This window comes from Orcinus orca, chromosome 7 (genome assembly GCF_937001465.1).
Source record: "Orcinus orca chromosome 7, mOrcOrc1.1, whole genome shotgun sequence".
Lineage (NCBI taxonomy): Eukaryota > Metazoa > Chordata > Mammalia > Artiodactyla > Delphinidae > Orcinus > Orcinus orca.
Window position 1 is genome coordinate 85325976 of NC_064565.1, and position 19389 is coordinate 85345364.

At 41.1% G+C, this 19389-nt stretch overlaps 1 protein-coding gene across 1 annotated transcript; it reads left to right on the forward strand.

Moving 5' to 3' along the window:
• The first annotated feature begins 1078 nt into the window (after positions 1-1078).
• On the forward strand, positions 1079-8899 carry LOC101289197 (beta-1,4-galactosyltransferase 5-like). The gene is given in 3 exon segments (XM_049712336.1): positions 1079-1703; positions 1921-2041; positions 2043-8899. Coding segments are annotated over 3 exon segments (1035 nt in total). The 5' UTR covers positions 1079-1209; the 3' UTR covers positions 2463-8899.
• Positions 8900-19389: the final 10490 nt, after the last annotated feature.

Consider the following 19389-nt stretch of genomic DNA (forward strand, 5'->3'; position numbering starts at 1 on the left):
TTTGCAGGTTGTAGCCAGTTAGAGGTTGGGGATGCTAAATCTGCCCTTTGTGAATAAACAGACAAATGATTTGGTCTTCCATTCTGCCAGGCCTTGATCTTTTGAGTTAAAGAAAAGAGTGTAAGTAATTCCTTCTTTGGAGCAACAATTTTCAGGGACAGCTGTTTTCTAGCTTATGGGGAGGAGGAATTTCTGGCTGCTAGCTAGCTTCAGATGAAGGGTTTGCAGAATTCCTGCTCTTCCCCAGTTGGTGCTAATGCATTCCTCATTGTCTGCAGTGGTTGGGCTGCTCTCTTCATTAAGAGAAAAGGGATAGGGATCAATTTTCAAAATCACAGACATCTAAATGTGTGCAGAATTTGGATATTTTAGATATCAGTACCTAAACTAAGATGAAAAATCTCAGAGATGGCAGATAACATCATGTTTCAAGGTATGGAGAAAACTTCCCTTCTAAAAGGGCTGCCTTAAAGAATAAACAAGGCCTTAATGAGAAAGAATTCCAACTTCAAAGTTTACACTTGGAGTAATCTGATGAATCATTTTTATAATTCCAGTTTCTCTATCTCTTAACATGGGTACAGTAGTCCAGATCAGGCTCAAAGACTAGTTGTGAGAACTGTATGAGATACATGATTTCATCCTATTATGTTTTTAGTTTTGGAGATTGAAAAAAATTCTGGGCATGTATCCCAGAGAAATTAAAACTTAACATTCACACAAAAATATATACATAACTCATGGTAGCTTTATTTGTAATAGTCAAACACTAAAAATAATCCAAAGATCCTTCAATGAGTGAATGGATAAACAAACTGTGGTACATCCATACCATGTAATACTACTCAGTAGTAAAAAGGAAGTGATACATGCAACGGCTTGGATGGATCTCAAATGAATTATACTGAGTTTGAAAAGGCAATTCAAAAAGGTCCCATACTCTGTGATTCTTCCATTTATCGACAGTCTTGAAATGACAAAAGTTTAGAGATGGAAAACAGATTAGTGGTTGCCAGGGGATAGTGATGGGCGGGGAAGATGGTGTCTGTGGTCATGAAAAGGCAGTAGAATGGGACTCTGGGAGGGCTCACGCCAGGGAGTCCTTCCCAGGGCTTCTGCTGCCAGTGTCCTGGTTCCCGCGGTGAGCCACAGCCATCCCCCGCCTCTGCAGGAGACCCTCCGACACTAGCAGTGAACACCTACCTCTTCATGATGCAGGCTCAAGCCATTCTCATCTGGGACAACATGAGAACGATCGGCGCTCAGGTTTACCAGCAGGTAGTTCGGAGCGCTTACGCGAAGAGGAACAGTAGCGTGAATGACTCAGATTATCCTCCTGACTTGAACCACAGCGAAACCTTCCTACAAACCACAACTTTGCTTCCTGAAGACTTCACCTACTTTGCAAACCATACCTGCCCTGAAAGGCTCCCTTCCATGAAGGGCCCCATAGCCATAAACATGAGTGAAATTGGAATGGATGCCGTCCATGAACTCTTCTCTAGAGACCCAACCATCAAGCTCGGAGGTCACTGGAAGCCATCGGATTGCATTCCTCGATGGAAGGTGGCAATACTTATCCCCTTCTGGAACCGCCATGAGCACCTCCTGGTCCTGCTCCGACACCTGATTCCCATGCCCCAGCGCCAGCGCCTACAGTTTGCATTTTATAAGGTGGAGGAAGTTGGCACCCAACCCTTTAATCGAGCCATGCTTTTTTTTTTTTTTCTTTGGTACACGGGCCTCTCACTGTTGTGGCCTCTCCCGTTGCGGAGCACAGGCTCCGGACGCGCAGGCTCAGTGGCCATGGCTCACGGGCCCAGCCACTCCGCGGCATGTGGGATCTTCCCGGACTGGAGCACGAACCCGCGTCCCCTGCATCGGCAGGCGGACTCTCAACCACTGCGCCACCAGGGAAGCCCGAGCCATGCTTTTTAATGTGGGTTTTCAAGAAGCAATGAAGGACTTGGACTGGGACTGTCTTATTTTTCGTGATGTGGATCATATACCAGAAAGCGATTTTAACTATTACGGATGTGGAACAGATGCCAAGGCACTTTGCAATTAAACTGCATAAGTATATGTATCTGCTTCCTTATACTGAGTTCTTTGGCGGAGTGAGCGGCTTAACAGTGGAACAGTTTCAGAAAATCAACGGCTTTCCTAATGCTTTCTGGGGTTGGGGTGGAGAAGATGACGACCTGTGGAACCGAGTACAGAATGCAGGCTGTTCTGTGAGTCGGCCGGAAGGTGACACAGGGAAGTACAAGTCCATTCTTCATCACCACCGAGGAGAAGTCCAGTTTCTTGGAAGGTACGCGTTGCTGAGGAAGTCCAAAGAACGGCAAGGGCTGGACGGTCTCAACAACTTGAACTACTTTGCAAACGTCACATACGATGCCTTGTATAAAAACATTACTGTCAATTTGACACCCGAGTTGGCTCAGGTGACCGAGTACTGAGATGAGGGGAGAAGATATGTTTGCTTCACCCACCGCCCCCAAGAAAGCAGCCTGACGACATGTCTAGGGGCTCCGCAGAAGAAGAAAACAGAAATCCAGTGTCTCATGAAGGATCACAGGGTTCAAGGAAAAAATGTGAACAGAGCACATGCACAAAACGCCTTCACCATTTGGACTCTCTGGGCTTGAGGGAGAAGGCCGGGAACTGACTTTCTCTTTTCACAAGGCTGCTCTTCTCCCCCATCTTCTGCCCTGATGTCCCATCTCCTCCACAATCTCCAGAACCAAAGCTGTGATCAGCCACCATCCCGCCACGAATGGCCTAGGGAGCTTCTTGGCCTTCAGAGCAAAGAGGCAGACCCACCACAGGGCAGCTGTGTTTTAGGAAGGGCAAAGGAAACTCCACACAACCATTCTTCTACATCTCTGGTGTTCTCTTTGGTTTCATTAAAAAAAAAAAAAAAAAGAGGTAACAGAAGGAATCCTTATGGTGATGGACCTCTTATATATTTGGACAGTGGAAGTGATTAGATGAATCTATACATGCAATATATAATTGCACATTATTGGGCTTCCCTGGTGGCGCAGTGGTTGAGAATCTGCCTGCCAATGCAGGGGACACGGGTTTGAGCCCTGGTCTGGGAGGATCCCACATGCTGCGGGGCAACTGGGCCCGTGAGCCACAACTACTGAGCCTGTGCGTCTGGAGCCTGTGCTCCGCAACAAGAGAGGCCACGATAGTGAGAGGCCCGCGCACTGCGATGAAGAGTGGCCCCTGCTTGCCACAACTAGAGAAAGCCCTCGCACAGAAACAAAGACCCAACACAGCCAAAAATAAATAAATTAACTCCTACCCCCAACAGCTTTAAAAAAAAAAAAAAAAGAGGTGACATAAAAAAAAAATTGCACATTATTAAATGCACAAACAAATAAGTGCATGTATAACTTAAGAAATATGGATCGATCATTGAATTATAGCAATGTCAATAGTTTGATTGTGATATTGCACTATAGTTATGCAAGGTGTTATCTGGGGGAACTGAGTAAAGGGTACATAAGGTCTCGCTATATTATTTCGTACAACTGCAAGTGAATCTACAATTATCTCAAATTTTAAAACATAATTTTTTTTTAGTTTGGACCTTTTGACTGCCTTCATCCAGTTCCCCTCCCCCCACCCTCTGCCTCTGGTAACCACAAATCTGATTTCTAGATGAGTTTGTTTATTTATTTTTGAAGTACAATTGACCTACAACACTATGTTAGTTCCTGTTATACAATACAGTGATTTGATATTTCTATACATTTCAAAATGATCACCACAGTAAGTCTAGTTACAATATGTCACCATACAAAGATATTATATAGTTATGGACTATATTCCCCACACTATACATTTCATACCCATGTCTCATTTATTTTGCACCTGGAAGTGTGTACCTCTTAACCTCCTTCACCTATTTCCCTTCCCCCCATTATTTTTTTTTAAATACAGAGAATTAGAGAAAAAAAAATCTCTCTTCCATGACTGGCCCAGTAAGGTATTAATCTCGCCTTTTCGTCAGTCGAATTTCTTAGTACTCTTTTTCTGTATTTCTGTATTTGATCCATGTGTTTATCCATGTATGTGTTTGGAGCAGAGTGAGTTTTCAAAGCTGAATTCACGCTGCCATATGAGCCCAGAAGACCTCACTTTAACGAACTATAGAAGCATTGAAAGGCTGCACTCAGAGTCAGTGCTGGGCAGCAACTCCATCCAAACAGTCCTCCCTTGGGGTTAACATTTTCATGGTAATTTGAAGTGTTCACAATATTACTCACTTCTTTACAACAGTTTTATTAAGTTATACGAGAAATTCATCTTCTCTATAGAAAAGTTAAAAATTCAAAGAAGTAAAAGAAAAAATAAAAACCCAACTAATTTCTAATCTGATTTTGGAAAGTAAACTTGTCACCTCAGAATAAACTCCAGAATCATTTTGCTATTAATTGAGATGTTTAGCAGAAAGTTTATCAAGACAGAATATGGATTTTATTAAACAGGACTCAACTTATAATTAGCCATCATTTGGCTCTTCTCACCTCTGAAAACTGACCAATAGTCAGAATTTCACACCTCCGAATGAAAATTGGCATCCACTGTTTTGAGATAACCAGAGGAACGGCAGCGTTCAATGTAAGCAATATGACAAAACCTCATAACTTAGGGCTTACTGTTTTGAAAAGTGTAAAATAAATCAGATAATTCAACTGATGAGATATTCAGAAAAGTAGTGCTTAAATGGTCTGGGCCTCGATGGTAAAGGACAGCTGTTGGACTTAATGAACATACTCATATGATGATAGTTCTATGAGGGAGTTGCATGTTTATATCCATAAAAAGGTGGAAGATAATTAAAGATTCAAATGAGGTAATCATTCCTTAATAAGGTCTACTAAGGCTTTAACATTAGGCCATTAGAAAAGAATCTGATGAGCAACTGTCAGGTTTGTATCAGAAGCAATCAAGCATGTGTCCAAACTCCACTGCTGTTACGTGAGTGTGAGGGATGGAAATGGCACACAGGCTTTGCTGAAGAACAATCATCCTATGATAATGAAGTGGGGGTTAATGCTAATGCAGGATATATTTGGAAACTTAAGCAGGTGCTTTGGGAAAGGCTTATCTGTGGTCAAATGCTGGTCTCCAAGGAAAGCAAAGAGATGCCTGGGCTCCCTGTTATCTGAATGGTTGGTGGAGATGCTCCAGTTGGTTCTGAAGGCACAAATGCCTAAGAGTTATTACTGACTTTTTAATATCCACCTAGGTCTTTAGACCCAAATGCTGGAGAAGTGAGCAGATACATGGGACAGTTATGGACTCTGTTCACCCCATTAACTTAAGGTTGAGATAGACAGTCCTGATAGCTATCTCCAGGCCCCCTTGTTTCCGGTCCCCCCTGCCACCATTGTCTGTGAAGTCTTCAAAAAGGAGAAGCACTTCCCAAGCAGGAGACCCTCGTCTACTCCCATCCTACCCTCCAGCTGCCTAGGAGGAAAGAAAGCTAGAGAGAACCAAAAAGAGGGAGTTTAACTCCATTTTGCTCCTCCTCTGAAATTTCGATTTCCTTAGCACAGAAGACCCCTTATGTCTTCTTGAAAAGTGAATTTGGGCAGAAGGGAAGTTATGACTGTGCCCTAGAGGTCAAAGTATTTGATCAGGAGTATATGGGGAGGGGGCATTCTCCTCCTACCCCCTTGTTCATACCTCAACACCCTGGAGCAGGACATTGATGAGAGTCCCATGTCCATGGGGTCTTTCCTGGATGGGTCTAATGTGCCAATGGTTCATGCTAATCCTTGGGTCACTTTTTTTTTCCCCCTTTTGGGTTTTCCTGACTTCAGATGGAATTGCTTCATAGAGCCTGATCTTCTATAGCTGCTTTAGACCTTCACCTGCTGGAAAGGTCTGAAATTCTCCAGCTTTTTAGTCTCATTAGTGGATAAGTTGAAATTGGAGTAAGAGGCTGAGTGTCTCTGCACATTACGCAAATCAACTTTGCCAGCACCGTACTACTTTCCTCATTGACTCCTTGAATCTAGTTATAAATAGGTTAGAGCTAATAAATGAGGAGTGAGTGATGGGTCCTCTCCACTTCTAACAGCAAAGTAAAACAAAGGTATCATTGAACCTTAAATGCGATAAACAATTCTTTATTTTTTTAAATAAATTTATTTATTTATTTTATTTATTTATTTTTGGCTGTATCGGGTCTTCGTAGCTGCACACAGGACTTTCTCTAGCTGCAGCCAGCAGAGGGCTACTCTTTGCGGTGCACGGGCTTCTCATTGCGGTGGCTTCTCTTGTTGTGGAGCCCGGACTCTAGGTGCACAGGCTTCAGTAGTTGTGGCACGTGGGCTCTAGAGCACAAGCTCAGTAGCTGTGGCGCACAAGCTTAGTTGCTCCGTGGCATGTAGGATCTTCCCAGACCAGGGATCGAACCCGTGTCCCCTGCATTGCCAGGCGGATTCTTAACCACTGCGCTGCCAGGGAAGTCCCACGATAAGCAATTCTTGAAAGAGAAAGGAGGGGCAACTCAATTATTGAGAGGAAAGAAATATGACTGGAAAAAAGAACATAGCATATATGTTCTTTTCTCTTTATATATATATACATACATACATACATATGCTGGCGTGGTAGCAAAATTTCAAGAGCTACATTGAGGTGGAATGCCAAGTTTGGGCATATTTGGGGAAATATTGGATGGGCCACCCAGAGTCTATTTAAATGAGTTTGAGCAACTTCCTGAGAGAAAAAGAACTCATTCTAGAAAAAGGAATCTGGCTCAATACTTTGAATTAGAATGTTACTAATTCTTAAATATGGATGAGAAGGGCAACTCTGCGGGTAGTAGAGTGTTTGTCCCTGGGATATTTCTCCTGATCCAGATCTCCACTAGAAACATGTCTAAGTCTGCTGCACTGCCTGTGTAGTATTTTATTTTGAAACAGTTCAGTATGAACAATGTGATATATGTATGTAAATTAATTTTAACCTACATCTAAGGGTTAGTATAATCTTTGGTTAGCACTGGAAATCCCCCAATCTTCAATCCACACACCAAAAACAGCTAAGAAGTATTTCAGATACCCTCATCAAAATCTAGCCAAGGGCTTCCCTGGTGGCACAGTGGTTGAGAGTCCGCCTGCCGATGCAGGGGACACGGGTTCGTGCCCCGGTCCGGGAAGATCCCACATGCCGCGGAGCGGCTGGGCCCGTGAGCCATGGCTGCTGAGCCTGCGCGTCCAGAGCCTGTGCTCCGCAACGGGAGAGGCCACAACAGTGAGAGGCCCGCGTACCGCAAAAAACAAAAACAAAAACAAAATCTAGCCAAGCACCCATCTTGAATACCACTAATTTCACTACCAAAAAGTTATTTCTTTTTTTTTATTATTGTTTATTAATTTATTTATTTTTGGCTGTATTGGGTCTTCGTTGCCGTGCGCGGGCTTTCTCTAGTTGCAACGAATGGGGGCTACTCTTTGTAGCACCGTCTCGTTGTCCTGGCTTCTCTTGTTGTGGGGCACGGGTTCTAGGCGTGCGGGCTTCAGTAGTTATGGCTTACAGGCTCTAGAGCTCAGGCTCAGTAGTTGTGGTGCACAGGCTTAGTTGCTCCGTGGCATGTGGGATCTTCCCGGGCCAGGGCTCGAACCCGTGTCCCTTGCATTGGCAGGCAGACTCTTAACCATTGCGCCACCAGGGAAGCCCCCAAAAAGCTATTTCTAACATCTTTTATGCTGATGAATCAAGTCATGTTGCTCTGATGTTCCTCTAAGAGAATCTAAGGAGAAAGACACATTTTTCCCTACTTCCCAACAGCAGTCTGGGGATCAAGTTCCCCTTGAATCAACACTAGAAGCCTGTGATTTCTTGAAGGAGGCAGCAGAACCTGTTGGATGAGTGGTCTGGCCAAAGTGGTATCCAGCTAAGGCAGTGGCATCAGGAAGAGGGGATGGAAACAATAGAGTCATGGGGAAGTCTTGGCTGGCCCAACAGGTTCAGGAGAGACTGATGAACATGGCGGCACCCAGGGAAGTGAGAATGAATCAAGAAAAGAGAATGAAAATATCACAAATCACTAATGAGTCACCTCTGAGAACTCCCAGAAATACTTGATGGAGATTTTGTTGGGATTTGAGGTCAGCACCTGAAAACACGGATTGCATATGTATAATTGCATTGGAGTGGGAAGTTAGACATGAAAATACTTAATTGCCATTGAAATCTACAAAGGATCTCTCAAAGGGTACTTTCAATTCTGTACTTGGCCCAGCCAAATACAATTGGCTTGACTCCTTAGGCGGAACAGAAGGTACCTGGTAGAGCTAAGTTTTCATAGATGCATCTGGTTCCCCAAGAGGGCACAGAGCTAATACAACTGAAAAGGTGTACACCTGTGACTTCAGGCATCTTGTGAATGACCAGGCCTGGCTTAGTCATTCACAAGATGCTTAAGTTCAAAGCAGAGATTTTCATCTGGGAAGCAGGTTGGGGTGGAAGGAAATATTCAAATGGCCTGGAGAATCTTTTCAGAACACAAATTCCCCAGGCCCCAGTCTGGATCTATTGACCCAGAATTTCTAGTAATGGGATTGAGAATGAGTTTGGGAGCCCAGTGTGTCTTCAGAATTTGGAGGCAACTGGAGAATCAAGGAGTTCTAGGGCAGAGAAGAGGAATATTTGCTCGTGTTACTAGGAGATGGGTAGGGAGGAACAGACCAGAGATACAGAGACTGGGGTTCCAGAGGAGGTGGAAGGGAGAAGGGGAGAAGGGCGGGAACACAGGTGGTCTTAAAGGGAACCGGAGGAGAGGCCCTCCATTAGCTGGAAGGAAAAAGGCATGAGAGATCAGCTCGGTGCTTTGTCACCACCTAGAGGGGTGGGATAGGGAGGGTGGGAGGGAGGGAGATGCAAGAGGGAAGAGATACGGGGACATATGTATATGTATAACTGATTCACTTCGTTATAAAGCAGAAACTGACACACCACTGTAAAGCAATTATACTCTAATAAAGATGTTTAAAAAAAAACCCACAACAACATGCATGTCTTCAGAAGAAAAAAAAAAAGGAAAAAGGCATGAAAAGGTGTGGCTGTAGATGAACTTGAAGCTGGAGGGAGTGCAGATAGCCTGAGGTTGGGGCTGAGGGTTGCCATTTTCTCTCTGGAGTGGACTGTAAGGCATGACCGGCTGCAGAGAAAGGAGAGGGAGGTTCCAAGAGGCGAAGTAATTTCTTTGAGCTTCTATAAGGGTGAGTGGCTGATCTGGGCTGCAAACTGAGGTCTGCCTCAGTTCAAAGTCCCTGTTCTTTCTCTGATTCACTGCCTTGTCTTTGTGCAGTACAGTCTAACCAAACCCTGATATTATGCCTTTCTGTTAAGTACCCTCCTTGAAAAGTCATTTTTGTCACAATTAATTTGATGGATGCTTGAGACACAACAGCTTTTTACATTAGACTAAATTGTTTCCACTTCTCCACAGTCATCTCTTTGGCTCCAAACCGCGCTCCCCCAAGTCCCTGGTTAGTCAGGATCTGTAATCTTCATCGCTCAATGTGAAATTTAATTTGGGAGGAATCCCTCACTTTCTTGGTAACTATGTATGATTGCGCTACACTTTGGGTCCGCCCCCCCTCCCCCTCAATTATCTTCCTAAAAAGAGATCTTATTTTTTTCCTCTGGGATTTTTGGCTGCTGTTTGATTCTGAAAGAGCACAAAAGGAAAAACAGATTTTCCATGCCTACCAACCTAAGCCTCCTCTCAACAAACCACAGAGCCCAGTGTCCTTTCCTCGGGGAAGCAGGTATTCATATTCCAGAGAATCCACCGGACTCTAAATGCTGAGTCCTTGGTGCCCATCTGATGCCCATATGCCATCTGTGTGACAGTAACGGTGCTCTCCCTGCTACAACCTCATCGTAGAAACTCCATCCAAACACCTTAAAGAAAGAGCTCACAGATGTTTGGAAAAATACACAATAATCCTTGGATGATTAATTTAATATTCTTTGGAGACATTCTATAGATCACTAGGCTGCTGTTTTATTCTGGAAGCCATAACCTCCCCATTCTCACGCCTGTAATGTTTCATTCTGATTCATCTCAGGGCAAGGCAGATGATACCCAAACGTATGAACCAAGAGGCTGAAACATAGATCATTGCCTCCCTGATAAGAATATCAGTGCCTAGGAAGGAAGCCTTCAGCAGCAACGTTGAAATGACACATGAAAGAACAAATGATGCGGGGAACTTGTAAACCATTTCACATCTTGCCGAATGACTTTGTGTATTTGTGATTTTTTTAAGATGACAATTTAATAATATTTATGTTAGTGTTTTCTATGCTATTTGTCTAGAATTAAACCTTACTTTAGCTTTCCATAAAATAAACAAAACAGAAATATAGATCTAAAACATGACAAAAATATGTGATTTTGTATATTTGTTTTGTTACCCCATCTAGTTAGTGTGTCTATAGCAGAGGTTGGCAAACTTTTTTGGTAAAGGACCAAAGAACAAAAATTTGGGGCTTTTCAGGTTATATAGTTTCTGTTGCAACTAGTCAGCTCTGTTATCGAAACATGAAAACAGCCATTAAACAATACGTAAGTAAATGAACATGGCTCTATTCCAATAAAACTTTATTTACAACACAGGCAGTGGGCCAGATTTAATCTATAGGCTGCAGATTGCTGACCCCTAGAAGGTAAGCTACATGAGGACACTTGAGTCCCCTAACACACAAAGTTTGCTAACATTATTGAGAACTAATTATGTGCTAGGCATCATGCTTAGGATATAGAAACTTTGTTTAATGAGTTGGGTATTACTGTCGCATTTTTTAGATTGAGAAATGAAAGTCAGAAAGCTTAAGTAACTTACCTGGGATCACATGGCTAAGTAGTGGAGTCCCGTAGCTGCCTTTCTGTTGGTGAGGGTATGGCACGGTTGGTGGGTACAGTGTGCCCTCTAGGGCACTAAGCTGGGATTTGTGTCACACCACTTATCAGATACTTGGGCTCAGGACCTCAGGAATTGTACCCTCAATTTCATATAAAAGCTGAGATACTAAGCAGTCTTGGGGTAAGAATTGTAACTGTGGTCCTTTGTGTTTTCCCCCAAGCTGTCCAGTAAAGTGGTTATGTGTGTGTGTGCTCTGGAACCTGAGTGCCTGTGTTCAGATGGAAGTCCTGCTCATGTGACTAGGCAGGTTGGTTTATGCCTCTGCTTCTTTGTCCTTGTCTGCTAAATGAGGATAGTGTTACTACCACCCAGGAGGGTTGTCATGTGGATTAAAGGAGTCAATACACGTGAAATGCTTAAGCAGTGCGTGATGAGCATTGCTATTTTAATACCAAACACAGGCCATGGCACAAAGAGTCTGCTTACACATGTGGCTGTCTGACAAGACTTGTGATCCATGGGCAGGAAAAGGAGGGAAGGAAGAAAAAGAAAAGTAATATGAAAGATGAAGAAGGAAGACAAAGAGTAATAGGAACACAAACGATATGAGGGCGTTAAGGGCTGAGGTTTTGAAAATTATATTTTGTTCGTGTAATAATAATATATGTGGATTGAAGAAAAAAATAAATATACCCAGAACCCTCCTTACCCGAAGGTATATTTGGTATATTCCCTTCCAGGATTTTATATCTGTCTCATGTGTTCTAGAGATGCTTCATATGTTCTCCAGTCTGCATGTTCCACCAACACACGCCAGTTGCTCTCCTTGCTTCTTGCTCTGGACTGGCAGCTGCTCTGCGCTTCTCTCTCAGCATCTCTTGTGAGCACTTTGCTAGGCTTCTTCTGGTCACTTATGCCTGCTTTGCTGCAAAGGGTGGGCACTAGCCCATCCTGTTATTCCCCGTAGCCTAGCTAGCATGAGGCAGTCATGTTTAACAGACTTTACATGTCTTGAGGCTCCCACAAGGGAACTTCAGTGCAGGAAAGGAAACTGACAACGGAGTATCTGACATTGCTGTGTCCAGCATCCATTAACCACACATATCCCACTGGACATCTCTTTCCGAAATCCCTGATTTGTTGCTACTATTGAGGAAAAAAATATCAGTAGACAGCATAATGATAATGACTGATCAGACTGTAAGCTCTGTGAAGGCAGGAACGGTGTCTCTTTTGCTTAATACTGTCTCCACTTCACCAAGCACAGTACTTTGGCACATAGTGGAGGCTCCATAAATACTTGTTATTTGAATTCATGGAGGTGCTCTGTACAGGCTCCCACTGCCTATCAAAGTGAAGGCAGACTTTGGTTATATATATATATTTTGGGGGGATTTCATCTTGTTTACTATATTTGAGATTCATTAGGTTTCTTTTTTTTTTAATTTTGAATTTTATTTATTTTTTTATACAGCAGGTTCTTATTAGTTATCCACTTTATACGTATTATCATATATATGTCAACCCCAATCTCCCAATTCATCACACCACCATCCCCGCCACTTTCTCCCCTTGGTGTCCGTACGTTTGTTCTCTACATCTGTGTCTCTATTTCTGCCCTGCAAACCACTTCATCTGTACCATTTTTCTAGGTTCCACATATAGGCGTTAATATACAATATTTGTTTTTCTCTTTCTGCCTTACTTCACCCTGTATGACAGTCTCTAGATCCATCCACGTCTCTACAAATGACCCAATTTTGTTCCTTTTTATGGCTGAGTAACATTCTGTTGTATATATGTACCACATCTTTATCCATTCTTCTGTCGATGGGCATTTAGGTTGCTTCCATGACCTGACTATTGTAAATAGTGCTGCAATGAACATTGTGGTACATGTCTCTTTCTGAATTATGGTTTTCTCTGGGTATATGCCCAGTAGTGGGATTGCTGGGTCATATGGTAGTTCTATTTTTAGTTTTTTAAGGAACCTCCTACTGTTCTCCATAGTGGCTGTATCAATTTACATTCCCACCGTGAGTGCAAGAGGGTTCCCTTTTCTCCACATCCTCTCCAGCATTTGTTGTTTGTAGATTTTCTGATGATGCCCATTCTAACTGGTGTGAGGTGATACCTCATTGTAGTTTTGATTTGCAATTCTCTAATAATTAATGATGTTCAGCAGCTTTTCACGTGCTTCTTGGCCATCTGTATGTCTTCTTTGGAGAAATGTCTACTTAGGTCTTCTGCCATTTTTGGATTGAGTTGTTTTTTTTTTTATATGGAGCTTCATGAGCTGTTTATATATTTTAGAGATTAATCCTTTGTCCATTGATTCATTTGCAAATATTTTCTCCCATTCTGAGGGTTGTCTTTTTGTCTTGTTTGTAGTTTCCTTTGCTTTGCAAAAGCTTTTAAGTTTCATTAGGTCCCATTTGTTTATTTTTGTTTTTATTTCCATTACTCTAGGAGGTGGATCAAAAAAGATCTTGCTGTGATTTATGTCAAAGAGTGTTCTTCCTATGTTTTCCTCTTAAGAGTTTTATAGTGTCTGGTCTTACATTTAGGTCTCTAATCCATTTTGAGTTTATTTTTGTGTATGGTGTTAGAGAGTGTTCTAATTTCATTCTTTTACATGTAGCTGTCCAGTTTTCCCAGCACCAATTATTGAAGAGACTGTCTTTTCTCCATTGTATATCTTTGCCTCCTTGTCATAGATTAGTTGACCATAGGTATGTGGGTTTATCTCTGGGCTTTCTATCTTGTTCCATTGATCTATATTTCTGTTTTTGTGCCAGTACCATATTGTCTTGATGACTGTAGCTTTGTACTATAGTCTGAAATCAGGGAGTCTGATTCCTCCAGCTCCTTTTTTTTTACCCTCAAGATTGCTTTGGCTATTCGGGGTCTTTTGTGTCTCCATACAAATTTAAGATTTTTTTGTTCTAGTTCTGTAAAAAATGCCATCAGTAATTTGATAGGGATTGCATTGAATCTCTACATTGCTTTGGGTAGTATAGTCATTTTCACAATATTGATTTTTCTATTCCAAGAACATGATATATCTCTCCATCTGTTTGTGTCATCTTTGATTTCTTTCAACAGCATCTTATAGTTTTCTGAGTACAGGTCTTCTGACTCCTTAGGTAGATTTATTCTTAGGTATTTTATTCTTTTTGTTGCAGTGGTGAATGGGATTGTTTCCTTAATTTCTCTTTCTGATCTGTCATTGTCAGTGTATAGGAATGCAAGAGACTCCTGTGCATTAATTTTGTACCCTGCAACCTTACCAAATGCATTGATTAGTTCTAGTAGTTTTCTGGTGGCATCTTTAGGATTCTGTATGTATACTATCATGTCATCTGCAAACAGTGACAGTTCTACTTCTTCTTTTCCAATTTGTATTCCTTTTATTTCTTTTTCTTCTCTGATTGCCATGGCTAGGACTTCCAAAACTATGTTGAATAATAGTGGTGAGAGTGCACATCCTTGTCTTGAGGAAATGCTTTCAGTTTTTAACCATTGAAAATGATGTTTGCTGTGGGTTTGTTGTATATGGCCTTTATTATGTTGAGGTAGGTTCCCTCTATGCCATCTTCTGGAGAGTGTTTATCATAAATGGCTGTTGAATTTTGTCAAAAGCTTTTTCTGCATCTATTGAGATGATCATGTGGTTTTTATTCTTCATTTTGTTACTATGGTGTATCACATTGATTGATTTGCATATATTGAAGAATTCTTGCATCCGTGGGATCAATCCCACTTGATCATGGTGTATGATCCTTTTAATGTGTTGTTGGATTCTGTTTGCTAGTATTTTGTTGAGGATTTTTGCATCTATATTCATCAGTGATGTTGGTCTGTAATTTTCTTTTTTTGTAGTATCTTTGTCTGGTTTTCGTATCAGGGTGATGGTACCCTCATAGAATGAGTTTGGGAGTGTTCCTTCCTCTGCAATTTTTTGGAAGAGTTTGAGAAGGATGGGTGTTAGTTGTCTCTAAATGTTTGATAGCATTCACCTGTGAAGCCATCTGGTCCTGGACTTTTGTTTGTTGGAAGATTTTTTTTTTTTTTTTTTGCGGTATGTGGGCCTCTCACTGTTGTGGCCTCTCCCATTGTGGAACACAGGCTCTGCACACGCAGGCTCAGTGGCCATGGCTCACGAGCCTAGCCACTCCACGGCATGTGGGATCTTCACAGACTGGGGCACGAACCTGTGTCCCCTGCATCAGCAGGCGGACTCTCAACCACCATGCCACCAGGGAAGCCTCTGTTGGAAGACTTTTAATCACAGTTCCAATTTCATTACTTCTGGTTGGTCTGTTTATATTTTCTGTTTCTTCTGGGTTCAGTCTTGGAAGGTTATACCTTTCTAAGAATTTGTACATTTCTTCCAGGTTGTCCATTTTATTGGCATATACTTGCTTGTAGTAGTCTCTTATGATGCTTTGTATTTCTGCGGTGTCCGTTGTAACTTCTCCTTTTTCATTTCTAATTTTATTGATCTCAGTCCTCTCCCTCTTTTTCTTGATGAGTCTGGCTAAAGGTTTATCAATTTTGTTTATCTTCTCAAAGAACCAGCATTTAGTTTTACTGATCTTTGCAATTGTTTTCTTTGTTTCTATTTCATTTATTTCTGCTCTGATCTTTATGATTTCTTTCCTTCTACTAACTTTGGATTTTGTTTGTTCTTCTTTCTCTAGTACCTTTAGGTGTAAGGTTAGATTCTTTATTTGAGATTTTTCTTGTTTCTTGAGGTGAGCTTGAATTGCTATGAAATTCTCTCTTAGAACTGCTTTTGCTGCATCCCATAGGTTTTGGATCATCGTGTTTTCATTGTCATTTGTCTCTAGGTATTTTTTGATTTCCTCTTTGATTTCTTCAGGGATCTCTTGGTTATTTAGTAACCTACTGTTTAGCCTCCATGTGTTTGTGTTTTTTACGTTATTTTCCCTGTAATTGATTTCTAATCTCATAGCGTTGTGGTCATAAAAGATGCTTGATATGATTTCAATTTTCTCAAATTTACCAAGGCTTGATTTGTGACCCAATATGTGATCTGTCCTGGAGAATGTTCCATGTGCACTTGAGAAGAAAGTGTAACCTGCTGTTTTTGGATGGAATGTCCTATAAATATCAATTAAATCTATCTGGTCTATTGTGTCATTTAAAGCTTGTGTTTCCTTATTAATTTTCTGTCTGGATGGTCTGTCCATTGGTGTAAGTGAGGTGTTAAAGTCCCCCACTATTATTGTGTTACTGTCGATTTCCTCTTTTTTAGCTGTTAGCAGTTGCCTTACGTATTGAGGTGCTCCTATGTTGGGTGCATATATATTTATAATTGTTATATCTTCTTCTTGGATTGATCCCTTGATCATTATGTAGTGTCCTTCCTTGTCTCTTGTAACATTCCTTATTTTAAAGTCTTTTATCTGATATGAGTATTGCTACTCCAGCTTTCTTTTGATTTCCATTTGCGTGGAATATCTTTTTCCATCCCTTCACTTTCAGTCTGTATGTGTCCCTAGGTCTAAAGTGGGTCTCTTGTAGACAGCATATATATGGGTCTTGTTTTTGTATCCATTCAGCGAGCCTGTGTCTTTTGGTTGGAGCTATTAATCCATTCACGTTTAAGGTAATTATTGATATGTATGTTCCTATTACCATTTTCTTAAGTTTTATGGGTTTGTTTTTGTAGGTCCTTTTCTTCTCTTGTGTTTCCCACTTAGAGAAGTTCCTTTAGCATTTGTTGTAGAGCTGGTTTGGTGGTGCTGAATTCTCTTAGCTTTTGCTTGTCTGTAAAACTTGATTTCTCTGTTGAATCTGAATGAGATCCTTGCTGGGTAGAGTAATCTTGGTTGTAGGTTCTTCCCTTTCATCACTTTAAATATATCATGACAGTCCCATCTGCCTTGTAGAGTTTCTGCTGAGAAATCAGCTGTAAACCTTACAGGAGTTCCCTTGTATGTTATTTGTCGTTTTCCCCTTGTTTTTTTCAATAACTTTTCTTTGTCTTTAATTTTTGTCAATTTGATTACTATGTGTCTCAGCATGTTTCTCCTTGGATTTATCCTGCCTGGGACTCTGCATTTCCTGGACTTGGGTGGCTATTTCCTTTCCCATGTTAGGGAAGTTTTCAACTATAATCTTTTCAAATATTTTTTCGGATCCTTTCTCTCTCCTTCTCCTTCTGGGACCCCTATAATGCAAACATTGTTGCGTTTAATGTTGTCCCAGAGGTCTCTTAGGCTGTCTTCATTTCTTTTCATTCTTTTTTGTTTATTCTGCTCTGCAGATGTGAATTCTACCATTCAGTCTTCCAGGTCTCTTATCCGTTCTTCTGCCTCAGTTATTCTGCTATTGATTCCTTCTAGTTTATTTTTCATTTCAGTTATTGTATTATTCATCTCTGTTTGTTTGTTCTTTAATTCTTCTAGGTGTTTATTCTTTTATTCTTCTAGGTCTTTGTTAAACATTTCTTGTATCTTCTCGATCTTTACCTCCATTCTTTTTCTGAGGCCCTGAATCATCTTCACTATCATTATTCTGAATTCTTTTTCTGGAAGGTTGCCTGTCTCCACTTCATTTAGTTGTTTTTCCTGGGTTTTATCTTGTTCCTTCATCTGGTACAAAGGCCTCTGCCTTTTCATTTTGTCTCTTTCTGTGAATGTGGTTTTCCTTCCACAGGCTGCAGAGTTGTAGTTCTTCTTGCTTCTGCCCTCTCCAGACTTTGATAATATTAAACAGAATATTTTTTGCAATTGGATTTGGATTATTCTGCTGGTTTAGAGCTTCCCCAAGGACAACAGCTTAGGCTCTTCCCTTCCCCACCCTCCCAATCCCTAACTAATACACATTTCAGCTTCTATCTAGGAATTCAGAAATGGCTGAATTTTTAAACATAACATCATTTTGTTTGCAATGTGTGTTGGATATATTATTTTACATAGTTAAGATCATGGTGTATCCATTGTTCTGTATCCTATTTTCACTCCCCCTCTGCCTTTGAACGTGATTTTGTCAACATGGTTTTTAATGACTGCATAACATCTCATAGAATGTGGTAGATGTACATAATTTGCTAATCATTCTTTTTTCATTGTACATTTGGCTATTATAAATAGTGTTGCAAGGAGCATTCTTACATTTAAATCTCTGTCCATGGTTTATACTATAAGATAGATGCCTGGGAATGAAATGATGGTATCAAAATATATGAATATTTTTATGGCCCTTGTACCTCTTGCCAAATTGCTGTCCAGAAAGATTGTCCCAAATTATATTCTCACCATAAGGCATGAAAGTGCTTATTTCATCAAATCCTCCTCCATATTGTCATCATTTAAGAATCTCTATTAATGTGATAGATGAATAATAGATTGTTAGTGTTATTTTACATTATGCTTCTTTGATTACTAGTGAGTTCAAAGGAATGTTTAGAAGCCAGGTTAGCATTTATAGTTTCCAGCACTAATACATACTACAACTATTAATGTATATAAGCTTTCTGTATATAGTTCCCTTTCAGACCAACACCTCCACTGCTGAACAGAAAGCTGTGATGGGTTATGCAGCCCAGTCTCTGCCATATGCTTGGTGCTTATTATTAAGCCCAACTCCTGAGCAAAGAAAGACATAATTAGCCTTTGGGGAATTATTTTAAGCCTTCAGCAGTAAAAGGCCTAAAGTTGATTTATTTCCCAGAATCTATTTGTATCCGATGCCTCTTTCAGTCGAGTCAGACTAAATGACCAGCATGGTTTCAACCTCCTGTGAAGGAGGTTCTTGACAAGTTCTAGGAGGTTAGTCAAAACTAATCGCCTTAGTATCTTTGTACACCTCCAAGGTACCATCTGGAGACAAAAGAGCGAGTCCTTTGAAAGGAGAGAGAACCACTGGGGCATTTAACAGAGACAGCATAAGTTGAATTTATCTCAGATTACCAGTGGTCAAGATTGAGGCACTGTGCTCTGGGTTGAGAGAGCCTTGAGCTCAGCTGAGGGGAACTTGGCCTTTGCATCTAAGGTGGGGATTAGGAGAAGGCACTGTCTGTAATAAAGACACATGTTCTTTCAGGGGACTGACTTAATCAAGAAAGCTGCTTCTGCCAGTGATTATCATAGGCCAGACTTGAATCTGTGCTTCCAAAACAAAAGCAAGTTGTCTGATTCTAAATCCTTCTTACACATATTGTGCTTCCAAAGACCGTATTGTTTTGAAATGATAGCAAAGGATTTTTACCCCCAGAGCACCTGGAAACACATTGTAATTCCCAGCCTCACGTTTCACCCAAATTGTTGTCTGGATGATTGTGCTTGTTTGGGCTGTTATTCATCGATGGCACATTTGGAAACAAAATCTCGAGGTTGTCATGGGTCTGCACGTATTGACGGAGTTCTCAAATGCCAAAATGATAAACACCGTGCAGATGTTCCATGGGACAGTAACCCAGCCTGTCTTTGACAGTTTCACATGCAAA